Source organism: Vipera ursinii (assembly GCF_947247035.1).
Source record: "Vipera ursinii genome assembly, chromosome: 4".
NCBI lineage: Eukaryota > Metazoa > Chordata > Lepidosauria > Squamata > Viperidae > Vipera > Vipera ursinii.
The window spans coordinates 53,068,002-53,081,571 of record NC_139514.1 but is presented as its reverse complement, the minus strand read 5'-3'; the positions used below and the strand labels follow the sequence as shown (position 1 = coordinate 53,081,571).

General features: G+C 36.5%; 1 protein-coding gene across 1 annotated transcript; it reads left to right on the top strand.

Moving 5' to 3' along the window:
• The first annotated feature begins 33 nt into the window (after positions 1-33).
• On the top strand, positions 34-13,236 carry PIGP (phosphatidylinositol glycan anchor biosynthesis class P). Its single transcript, XM_083361419.1, has 5 exons — positions 34-214; positions 2,037-2,126; positions 3,704-3,776; positions 9,011-9,129; positions 9,719-13,236. Exons 1-5 carry the CDS (start codon positions 145-147, stop codon positions 9,835-9,837), a joined length of 471 nt encoding a protein of 156 aa, XP_083217545.1. The 5' UTR covers positions 34-144; the 3' UTR covers positions 9,838-13,236.
• The last annotated feature ends 334 nt before the right edge of the window (positions 13,237-13,570 follow it).

The window sequence follows — 13,570 nt, the reverse complement described above, 5'->3', positions numbered from 1 at the left end:
AACATCATTTCCGGTACTTTGCCTTTTCCGCCATAGAGAAAAGCGGCCTTTTTAATAGAGGGGTGTATTTGGCCCACGAGCGAGTCCTGTCGTCTCGTAGTCCGTATTTGTTTGCTTTTTTTTAAAAAAAAATAATCGGATGACATGCGAAAAGTTTTCTTAATTGGACTTACCCAGTTCAAACCCTTCCATATATCTCCCTGGGAGAGTTTTGGTATGGACGGCGGATCTACGCTGCGTTTATAATTATTATATTGATGATGCAATGATAAATTTTATTTTTAAGTTTTATTTTTTTCTGTTATATAAATGGCTTCTAGTTGTTAAACATACCGGCGATATGTTTTACTGTTTGAATACAGAAAAAAAGTAATTTTGAACACATTCTATTATCAGTTATCATTAGTTATCCTGTATTATGGTTATTGCAATAGTAGCATTGATAGTGGAGGCAACAGTAGAAAAATGGAGAAGGCTGAGGTTAACTAGCAGTGTATTGGAGCAGTTCAACTGAAAAACACTAACTATGAGTTGTTTCCAATTGCTGTCATTTGGGGCATGAAACAGTGTTATTGGCAGGGAGGGGAACAGTTGCAAAATGGCTTTTAGAATCTAAGCTTGACACATTGGTTATTTAATGCTTTTGAACTAGGGATTGAATGTTCAGTTCTGCTACATTACCTATAAGGAAGTGTGTTACTCTATAAGAATAATTTTGAAGTTCATAGAAGAATCATATATATGTTTTCAAGCTTTTCAGATAATAAAAATTTCAAACTAGCAATGTGAGACTTCCCCCACAGGGTTTATTTCTTGTAAATGAATGCAAATAAATATCATTTGGCCATAGTTCCCTAGGGCTTAGGCAGGGGTAGGCAACCTTGGCTCTTTTATGATTCGTGGACTTCATCTCCCAGAATTCCTGAGCCAGCATGGCTCAGCTTGGAAACACTCTGTTTCCCCTCAGCGTGGCTGGCTCAGGAATTCTGAGTCGTAAAAGTCATAAAAGAGCCAAGGTTGCCTTCCCCTGGCCTAGGGCATCTCTCCAACTTGAACCCTTGCAGATTTTTTGGACTCAGCCTTCTATCCTTCCAAGGTCGGAATGAGGACCCAGATTGTTGATGACATTTGTAAACCACTCAGAGATGAGCTGTAAAGCACTGTGGATCTGTATATAAGTCTAAGTGCTATTGCTATTAAAGCAGATAAGGTCTTACTCGGTGAGGAAGTCATCCATAGCTTGAAAGAGTCAGATATAAGGTGGGGTAGGGTTTGAAAGAGTTTAACACTGTAACAAATCTCTTGTGAGATTGTCTATGAGTGCTTTGATGTTTGTTTTGGAAATCTTTATTCTAACCTTTAATTATCATGACATTTATACCTGGATTTGTTGTTGTTTTTAAAAAAAAGATTTTTTAGGACTTAGAATTGAAGTTGGAATCTTAAGCATAGGAACAATTTTCTTCACTCACAGTCACAGTTTTTTTTCCTATTGGATATGATTTGAGATTAAGGATAGAAAGGGCTTTGTATTCATTCTCTGCTGGCCAGTCACCTCAATAAGAGCAGTTTATTGCAGTGTGTCATGTGTGGACTCTTATTTGCTGTAGAAAACTCTTGGAATTTGGATTATTATTTAAGATTCAAAAAAGACATAATTTTGTAGTCATCGAGAAATTGAAACTATTAGAGATGGCTGACCTATTGGATATTGAAAACAGTAAATTACCTATGATTATCTATAATAAATTACTTGAATTTACAGCCAGTAGTCTTGAATGTGTAGTTAGGCATAAAACTAATTTCCAAATGCCTGATGGAGTATGGTTTGAAATTTGAAAAGTGTATATCCTAAGTAGAATATTAAAAGGGTATCCATGTTTTATTATTTTATTATTTTGAATACCATAATTTCATATCTTTTGCTACATAGAAGTTTTATTTTCAGGTACTTGGAAAATTGAAATTATTGATGACCATAGTTACATTAATGTAAATTGTTTTCCCTTTTCTCCTTTTCTTTTAAATAAATAAAGGCATCAGCATGGTTGAAAATTCACCAGCCCCATTGCCTGAAAGAGCGATATATGGTTTTGTTCTTTACTTGGGCTCCCAATTTGCTTTTAGTAAGTAATCCATTTAAATCCAGTATTTTGAATGTTGTGATACAATATATCTCAATGTACCTCAGAAGCAAGATAGCGTACGTATGTTGGCTGCTCCATTTCATTATTGTCTTTTCAACATTGCCTATTCTACAATTGAAAGCTTTGTAAAGTTTCAGGGAGGTAAAGTGCAATGTTGCATGTGATTCCCATACTGAAAATAACAGTCATAGTACTGAAGGTGCTGCACATGAGAGTAAATTATGTTGAATTAATTGCTTCTAATTAAAGATAGACAAGATCTTAATGGTTAAATGACATGTTAGATGGCAGAGTATCTTATATATGTATGTATGTATGTATGTATGTATGTATGTGTATTTATTTAAAAGACCTTGATTACAGATAATCCACGCTTTAATGTATATTCATTCAGCATTGAATGAAGGGATTTATACCCAGTCTTTGAAATGTCAGTCATTGTAGCTCCCCTGTGGTCACATGAACAACGTTTTGGCCCACTTGGCACACCTGCCTTGACAACGATCTTTTGGGCATCTGCCTACACGCAGCTGCATCCACTTTTCACCATGTGGCACTACTGTACCAGCTAAGACCTTGTTTCACATCAGTACAGCTGATGCTTCTCTCTCACCCCACACAGGGTCTTTTATCACATGCCAGGCGTGTTTCATGAAAGAAGCCTCTGGGCGGGTCATGAATGGAGGCCCTGAGCATGACATAAGAGAAATCCTGGCTAAAGTCTCGACTGCACTGGCCCAAGCAAAGGCAGCATGAAAGAAGGAAGCTCCTGGCAATACAGTAATGGTGCAGTGGGTAGGCAGGCAGCCCAAAGGGCAGAGGTAGGGGAAGGAGATAGGCAGGCGGAGGGAGTTCTTAACCTTGATGAGGCTTGGGGGTAGGAGGGACCAAGTATCCACAATTTTCAGAGAAATTAAAGAACTATATCTTTTAACAATGATACTGACATAAATATTGGCATCAAAATTCACCAGTACCATTTTTGAACTTTTTCATGTATCCTGTGCCCCCACCAGAAGCAAGATACTAGAAAGAGAGTGGCAACAACCTTTTAAATCAGAAAGCCCTGAAGCGATAAAATTACACACTTTCCTCATATACAGTTCTAGGCAAAAATGTAGACATCCCTGGTCAAACTGCATGTTTTGATGTATACCTAAATGAACCGAAGCTGACTGCAAAACTGACTCAGCTTTTATCTGGTTGAAAGTTAGACTGAATTCTTTTTGTGAAGTTGCATGCATACATACATGTTATTTATCTTCATACAATTGTACCTATGAATGTATCCATACAAAATATCCACTAATTAGCTAGAAATGCTGACTTCCTATATGAAAGGTAAAACTAAATAATCTTTTATTATGGTTGTTAAAAGTCCTACTGAGACATTGTTAATTTACCTCTCTCCAACCAATTATGGATATAATATGAGTATTAAAATGATTCTTCCATTATATGCTTGCTTTCTTTGTGGAAATAATATAATTCACTACTGTACTTAATTTTTTTTTGCTTTTTGTCTGTGTGCTGTATCTATATGTGGATGTATGTAGTTCTGTATATTGTGTGGGCCTACATACCTGAATCCTGGCTGTTCTCGTTGGGCTTAACATACTGGCCTCAAAAGTAAGTTCTTAATAACACTTTCATTAAAGGTTTTCATACTGAATCTACTGAATGATTTTGCAAATACTATGTATATTATAACAATACAGGTAATCCTTGACTTATAATAGTTCATTTAATGACCGAAGTTACAATGGCACTGAAAAAAGTGACTTATGGCTGTTTTTTTACACTTACAACATTGCACCATGCTCTGGTCATGTGATCAAAATTCAGACACTTGGCAACTGATTCATATTTATAAGAGTTGCAGTGTCCTGGGGTGATGTCATCTTTTGTGACCTTCTGATAAGCAAAGTCAATGGGAAAACCAGTTTCACTTAACAACCGTGTTAATAACTTAACTGCCACGATTCATTTAACAACTGTGACAGAAAGGCTGTAAAATATGGGGACTTCCGGTTTTTGCGTCCACAGCACATGGCCGCACGAGAGCGGACCTCCGCTCCCCACGGCTAGTTTCTTCCTGCTTGGGGGACCCTAGATGGGTCTGAAGTTGCCCCGGAGAGGTGACTATGAAGGAGGGGCGCCCCATTGATCACGAAGTGATGGCAATTGCTTCGTTTGATCCGGGGAAAGCCCTCCGAACCTGACAGGAGAAAGGCCAGAGTGAGATCAGCATCTAGCTCAAGCTGCTTGCAGCTGAAGTCCCAGAGCATAAAACTACACATCGGTGAACAGCATGCTTGGAATTGGGGAGAGTACTAATCTTCTTTTTCGATCTACTATTATCTGTCTACTACTACTACAGGGAGTGCAGAATTATTAGGCAAATGAGTATTTTGACCACATCATCCTCTTTATGCATGTTGTCTTACTCCAAGCTGTATAGGCTCGAAAGCCTACTACCAATTAAGCATATTAGGTGATGTGCATCTCTGTAATGAGAAGGGGTGTGGTCTAATGACATCAACACCCTGTATCAGGTGTGCATAATTATTAGGCAACTTCCTTTCCTTTGGCAAAATGGGTCAAAAGAAGGACTTGACAGGCTCAGAAAAGTCAAAAATAGTGAGATATCTTGCAGAGGGATGCAGCACTCTTAAAATTGCAAAGCTTCTGAAGCGTGATCATCGAACAATCAAGCGTTTCATTCAAAATAGTCAACAGGGTCGCAAGAAGCGTGTGGAGAAACCAAGGCGCAAAATAACTGCCCATGAACTGAGAAAAGTCAAGCGTGCAGCTGCCAAGATGCCACTTGCCACCAGTTTGGCCATATTTCAGAGCTGCAACATCACTGGAGTGCCCAAAAGCACAAGGTGTGCAATACTCAGAGACATGGCCAAGGTAAGAAAGGCTGAAAGACGACCACCACTGAACAAGACACACAAGCTGAAACGTCAAGACTGGGCCAAGAAATATCTCAAGACTGATTTTTCTAAGGTTTTATGGACTGATGAAATGAGAGTGAGTCTTGATGGGCCAGATGGATGGGCCCGTGGCTGGATTGGTAAAGGGCAGAGAGCTCCAGTCCGACTCAGACGCCAGCAAGGTGGAGGTGGAGTACTGGTTTGGGCTGGTATCATCAAAGATGAGCTTGTGGGGCCTTTTCGGGTTGAGGATGGAGTCAAGCTCAACTCCCAGTCCTACTGCCAGTTTCTGGAAGACACCTTCTTCAAGCAGTGGTACAGGAAGAAGTCTGCATCCTTCAAGAAAAACATGATTTTCATGCAGGACAATGCTCCATCACACGCGTCCAAGTACTCCACAGCGTGGCTGGCAAGAAAGGGTATAAAAGAAGGAAATCTAATGACATGGCCTCCTTGTTCACCTGATCTGAACCCCATTGAGAACCTGTGGTCCATCATCAAATGTGAGATTTACAAGGAGGGAAAACAGTACACCTCTCTGAACAGTGTCTGGGAGGCTGTGGTTGCTGCTGCACGCAATGTTGATGGTGAACAGATCAAAACACTGACAGAATCCATGGATGGCAGGCTTTTGAGTGTCCTTGCAAAGAAAGGTGGCTATATTGGTCACTGATTTGTTTTTGTTATGTTTTTGAATGTCAGAAATGTATATTTGTGAATGTTGAGATGTTATATTGGTTTCACTGGTAAAAATAAATAATTGAAATGGGTATATATTTGTTTTTTGTTAAGTTGCCTAATAATTATGCACAGTAATAGTCACCTGCACACACAGATATCCCCCTAAAATAGCTATAACTAAAAACAAACTAAAAACTACTTCCAAAAATATTCAGCTTTGATATTAATGAGTTTTTTGGGTTCATTGAGAACATGGTTGTTGTTCAATAATAAAATTAATCCTCAAAAATACAACTTGCCTAATAATTCTGCACTCCCTGTATCCTTGAAAAGATCTCCAAAGCAAGAAAACCTCCAGAAATGAAAGGTGGGGACTATATCCCCATTCCCTTACAGATGGAAGCAGTGAATTAATATAAAAGGTTGAAAGAGATTAAAGAGACTAAAATTTGACTTAAAATATTTCAGTCTGGACAAATCTAGGAACTAAAAAACTGTCAGGATTATACCCTAAAAAAATTCTGATGGAATTATAAAAATATGTAACAAAATAATTTTTTGTTTGAAAGAAAAACGGAAAAAAGAAATAACTGCTGACATCTAGTGGAGAATCAGAGAACAGAACACTAACACTAAGGACTCAGAAATTGGCAGAATGCCCAGAAACAAAGAAAAAGTTGTTCCTTTGAATTTCAAATAACCTTGAAGACAGCTGGGAAAAAAGGAAGAGCCAGCTATAAGATTAAAAAGTGTTTGAAAGAAAAAAAACACCTGGACTGTTGCTTAAACCTAAGAACTGTTTATGGAAAAGAAAAACTTTGGCTTTTTGGCTAATCTTTTAGAGGAGAATCTGCAGAAAGAATTTAAAGTAGCTTAATATACTGAATCTGTAATTTTGACTGACTGACTTTTGAATTAAAACATTGATGAAAGATTATTTGAAGGGGGGAAACAATACGGATATCACATACATATTAAAAAATGCCACATTCAATATTTTCTCCTCCTGAAGGACTTAGCCTGGAAAATCAAGGTCCTCCAGAAGCAATACTTCAAGGCAAGATAAATACGGTACTTTCCTGGAGGAAATATATGTAATGTTAGGACAAATACAAATGACAATAGACTCAAACCAGGACAAAATTCAAAACAACTTTGATGACTTAAATAAGCATATTCCCAATCTAAATCTACAGTTTAAAAATAGCCAGGAAATAACAACAAAGGAACAAAAAAATCAGACAGCAGATTACAAACCAAAAGAGTATGATCAAATTGATGAAATAACAAAGGAAAAGAATTACAATTTGACACAAACAGGAAAAAATCTACAAGGCTCTGATATAACAAGAAAAATGGAATTATTAGGAGAACCATTAAAGTTTGGGGGACAGAAAAAATTATCTTACTTACTTCATCTTTTGTATTCCCAACATTTGTAAAAATACAGAAACTGTTGGGTAAGTGGATTATATCAACTTGGAAAATTACTTGGCAAAAGAAGATTTGACTCGCCCTATCAGATGGACTATTATATGAATAAATATTTGTTTAAATATGGCTAAAAGAACAAAAAAATCAAACATAAAGGGGCCTTACAACAAGAAGGATAATGAGATTTAATATAGTATGTTTTATAATATATTAAATGTTAAAATAGTAGGTTGATGTAACTTTTATTAATATATAAGTAAAATATAAACTGATTAAAAAGGATGTTATATCTAAATACTATAAGACAGATAAAAAGTATAGTATTTTTATAATGCATGACAAAATATTTGGATGATGTACCTAAATGGGAAAATTTAGACAGATGACTAATATGAAGAAATTATGAATAAGAATTGGATTGAATATAAAGCAATCTAAGCTAACAAAAATTATGAAAATAGGATGTATGCTGAACTAATGAGATGATAGTTATGAGAATAATATAAGCTAAAAAATGTTATATAGAGAGATTATTATTTGAATAAATATAAAAAATGTCTAATTTATATATTGAAAATATTAAGAATTATATTTTGGCTAAAGTTGAAGGAAAATACAAATGGGAGAAGGGAAGATCAAAGAAATGTATCATTAATTAATGTATTAATTATGGAATTATCCAACTTAAATATTATTGACTGTTAATTATTACTGTCCTTTGGTGTTTTTTTTCTTGTTAAAACATAAACCAAGACAACACGCTGTACACTAGGCACTGGAGATTGTTATAGTTAAAAAACAATAATATCTATATTAAAAACGGTTCTAAAATGTGGCAAAACTCACTTAACAACTGTCTCACTTAGCAACAGAAATTTTGGATTCAAAAGTGGTCATAAGTCAAGGATCCCTGTGTAATCTTGTGTAAGAATAATCTCTGCTGATTCAGAAGAATCATCCATATAATTTACCATATTTGCAGCTGAATGTAAAGTACTTGCCCTACTCCTGCTCCACCTCTTCTTTATGTATGTGGCTCCTGTTTCAAGACTTATGTGAGATTTAAGAACATACATGTTGAATGTTGCTTTTAAATATGAGTAAAATTATGAAACTAAAAACCAAATAGGACTGTAACCTTGAAAAGGAGACAGATAACAAAAATCAGGCTGATTTCTCTGGTATAAAAAAGTAGGATATGGTCACAAATAAATGCCATTGTCTATGGAACATGGTGTTGGTATTTAAAACAAGATTGGAGTGAAGTCCTTAGTGCTCTCTGAGCTTGGTTGTTCACTTGCAGATATTTTATTACGTGACTAGGTAATAACCATGCACATGGAGCACCAGGGACCCCACTATTCAACCCGGAGCTACATATATTTTCTTCTATCAGGACTGGCGTCCCTGATTGTAGGGGCAGATCACAGTAAGATTTCCCCTTAAATTTTATCAAATATTCCAGTTCTTGAGATCGTAATATGAGTTACATTATATTGTTTTATCATTTATATGTAACAAACCAAAGATACATAACCTATAACGTTGTGTTTAAGGGCTCTTTTGCAATCCTTTGGTGGAAAGAAAGAATCTCTGTCCATTCAAAGTGTAACTAAACTTTCTACATTCTCAGAATTTTGAATTAAAGATCCCTAGGATTTTACTTTCCAAACAAACGGGCCCATTCCCAACATTATCATGTTGCCAATTCTCTTCTTTTTCTACTATGCTGTGATATATTGATAGTTGTTTTATTGCATTTTCTCATATGTATGAATCACTATTTCAAGTATTGTTTTTACTTCTTAGATTCTGGGCTACTGCATTGCCTGTATATCTTTTAGTTGCTGTGGGAATAGGCTATGTACTCCTCTTTGGTATTAACATGATCAGTACAGCTCCACTGAATTCTACAGATACTATAACAGGTAAGCCAGCTGGGTGACTTTGGGTCGGTCAATCTCTCTCAGCCAAATTCACCTCACAAGGTTGTTGTTGTGGAGAAAATAAGAGGATGAAGATTTTTTTAAATAGGTTTGCTGTCTTGCTGTATTTGTAAAAATAATAAAAGTGAGATACAGGATGAATGGATAGATGGATGGATGGATGATCAATTGGCTTTTTAGAATAAAGTTTCCAAAGTGATAGTGTACTGAGTGTAATGGCAAACACATGACTGAGGGGGGGGAGACACCTTGAAGGTTATAAATCAGGGGTCTTCAAACATGGCCCTTTTATGACTTATGGACTTCAGCTCCCAGAATTCTTTAGCCAGACACGTTGGCTGAGGAATTCTGGAAGTTGATGTCCACAAGTTATAAAAGAGCCAAGTTTGAAGACCCCTGTTATAAATGCGGCATTGGTCACAAATTTACTTTTTCATCAGCACTGCAACTGCAAATGGTTGGTGTCAGAGACAGTCTAACATATTTCTGCAATAAATAAGTTCTTGCGTTCACACTACATTTCATCTCATCAAACAAAAATTTATTTGTGATTTTTAAAAATCTTTTACAGATCACTATGCAAAAAATCAAAAGCAGAAAGTAACACAAGAAGAAGCAATTCCTGCATTAAGAGATATTCCTATTCATGAAGTAAATAAAATGTTTTTTCTTAATAGTAAAGAGGATTAATATAGAGACTCATGTCAGAAAGTATTTAAAGTTTGCTCTCATGGAACACAATATAGAAATGTTGACAATAGGCTGCCAAACACTTGACCTCAGACAGTTTACATAAATTAGCCCTGAAATAACACTGTAATAGTTTGACAGTATTTTAAGGATTAGGTGGATTCTCTTGGGGCATTATATTTCCACAACTTTGATTCATTCATATCCTTAGTCCAAGTTGCTTTTTTCTTATACATTACAGATACAGTTTTTCATTTGTTCTCTCCTGTAGCTGATACTGTAGTTTCCCTTGTGAATTTCTATTGAAAAATACTGCTATGTATTTCTATTTCAATATAGTATATTTACATGACACTGAATTTAGCCATTTCTCAGTAGTGCTCTATTTGTATACTAGCGAGATATGTTCCAAGAGCTAATACATAAAACTACCAAATGTGGTGGGTATGTTTCTTTTAACAAGGTACACCATCTAAAATTAATATGTTTATTATAAAGCTTAGATGTGCATAATAGAAGAGTTACAGTGGGACAAAAAAGTATTTAGTCAGCCACCAATTGTGCAAGTTCTCCCACTTGAAAAGATGAGAGAGGCCTGTAATTTTCATCATAGGTATACCTCAACTATGAGAGACAAAATGGGGGAAAAGAATCCAGGAAATCACATTGTAGGATTTCTAATGAATTTATTTGCAAATTATGGTGGAAAATAAATATTTGGTCAATAACAAAAGTTCATCTCAATACTTTGTTATATACCCTTTGTTGGCAATGACAGAGGTCAAACGTTTTCTGTAAGTCTTCACAAGATTTGCACACACTGTTGCTGGTATTTTGGCCCATTCCTCCATGCAGATCTCCTCTAGAGCAGTGATGTTTTGGGGCTGTCGCTGGGCAACATGGACTTTCAACTCCCTCCAAAGGTTTTTTATGGGGTTGAGATCTGGAGACTGGCTAGGCCACTCCAGGACCTTGAAATGCTTCTTACGAAGCCACTCCTTCAATGCCCAGGCGGTGTGTTTGGGATCATTGTCATGCTGAAAGACCCAACCACATTTCACCTTCAATGCCCTTGCTGATGGAAGGAGGCTTTCACTCAAAATCTCACGATACATGGCCCCATTCATTCTTTCCTTTACACAGATCAGTCGTCCTGGTCCCTTTGCAGAAAAACAGCCCCAAAGCATGATGTTTTCACCCCCATGGTGTTCTTTGGATGCAACTCAGCATTCTTTCTCCTCCAAACACGACAAGTTGAGTTGTTACCAAAAAGTTCTACTTTGGTTTCATCTGACCATATGACATTCTCCCAATCCTGTTCTGGATCATCCAAATGCTCTCTAGCAAACTTCAGACGGGCCCAGACACATACTGGCTTAAGCAGGGGGAGACGTCTGGCACTGCAGGATTTGAGTCCCTGGCGGCGTAGTGTGTTACTGATGGTAGCCTTTGTTACTTTGGTCCCAGCTCTCTGCAGGTCATTCACTAGGTCCCCCCGTGTGGTTCTGGGATTTTTGCTAACCGTTCCTGTGATCATTTTGACCCTACGGGGTGAGATCTTGCGTGGAGCCCCAGAACGAGGGAGATTATCAGTGGTCTTGTATGTCTTCCATTTTCTAATAATTGCTCCCACAGTTGATTTCTTCACACCAAGCTGCTTGCCTATTGCAAATTCAGTCTTCCCAGCATCGTGCAGGTCTACAATTTTGTTTCTGGTGTCCTTTGACAGCTCTTTGGTCTTGGCCATAGTGGAGTTTGGAGTGTGACTGAGGTTGTGGACTGGTGTCTTTTATACTGATCACAAGTTCAACCAGGTGCCATTCATACAGGTAACGAGTAGAGGACAGAGGAGCCTCTTAAAGAAGTTGTTACAGGTCTGTGAGAGCCAGAAATCTTGCTTGTTTGTAGGTGACCAAATACTTATTTTACCGAGGAATATACGAATTAATTCATTAGAAATCCTACAATGTGATTTCCTGGATTCTTTCCCCCCATTTTGTCTTTCATAGTTGAGGTATACCTATGATGAAAATTACAGGCCTCTCTCATCTTTTTAAGTGGGAGAACTTGCACAATTGCTAGCTGACTAAATACTTTTTTGTCCCACTGTATGCTGGATCAGGCCCAGAATCATTAACTTTAGTCATTTAGATGTGATTTTGCTTCTAGGTGCATAGAAAAATTGGCAACTAAAGTAAACTAAGTTCAGATTTTTAAGGTTATAGATACTGAATGTATTTCAATGTGAAAGTAATGCTGTAAATAATTACAATTGAAATCCAGACTTCAGTCTTGAATGTAATTGTTTCATAACTAGTCATAATATTTATATGCATGCTAGTTAACAATTAAAGGCATTTTCCTTACTCGCTGTTTCAATACATTTATTTCTAGTTTTATTCTTCAGTCATGGTTAAAATAAATTTTGGAGATGTCACAACAAATTGTAATATACCACAGTGAATTGGTATACAGTAGTGGCCAAAATTGTGGAAACCTTTTGGAGAAAGTATACAGTAGAAATGCCACCTTTGGTTAAGTTTCCACCAATTTGTCTTCTAATTTCTTTATAACTGTAGCCTTGTTCACTTAATAATACTATTTTATATTGCTTTCTGGGCAACCAGTCAACTCATTGCACCATTACTTTAATTTTATTACGTTTTACAAGCTCACTAAATGAAAGAACACAAAAAAAACAACCAACTTGATAGCAATCACATAACACACTGACAAATGTCCTCCTCTCAGCTTCAATACATGACATCAATAACTGAATCCTATTGTGATCTGATTGGCTCATTGCCAAAACAAGATGACACCTGATTGGCTGTCTAAACACTCATGCTCACTGGCTACAATCAGATGAAGGAAAACTACCTGATACCAACCTAAGCAAGTTGTGCTTCCTTTTTCTGGTTATTTGGCAATAACTTTTCATAGAATACAGTACAGATAATAGAACAAACTTTGTTGCATTACATTTTTGATTAAATTGTCTTTCCATTGATATATAATTTTATAGTACTACTCCAAACAAAAGTGGTGTTATTAAGCCATCAAACCTCAAATGTACGCTTTTCCCAAAAGGTTTCCACAATTATGGCCACTACTATATTATACTTTCAGCAAAAACGCTTGGAACACTGATTCTTATTTCAGTTCAGCTTTCTATATTGGTATATAAATAATAGACAGCTAAAACTAAATCCTTTTTACAATTCTGAGTGGGTCTACACCGATGAATTCTTAACACCTAAGCTTAACACCTAAGGGAACATGAAAGAGACAAGAGAAAAAACTGGAATTACCTAACAATGACTGCAAAAACAGATCAATCACAAATCTCATTCTGATGTTTTGCCTGACCCTCCTTTGTTGTACTTTTAACTCATTTCTATTAGATCAATAAAAATAAGTCTCTCCCTCGGGGATATTGTGTGTGATAATTATTTTTCTATTTATGATATATACTCTTTGAAGAGTGTTACGATTTTTTCCTTTGTATTTTCTGTAGGCTAATACTGTATTCCAATACTGTATTCCCAGAACTTTTAACTATTCTTCATTGGCCTTAGTGTCTAGATTTTTCACCATATTGGTAACCATCTTCTAATTATTTTTTCCAATTTGTCATTGTTCATTCTGTGATACCTAAATCCTATCACAGCATTCCAAATGGGGTCTGACCAAGATAGAATAGGGGGACAAATTTGATGTAATGTTAAAAAGA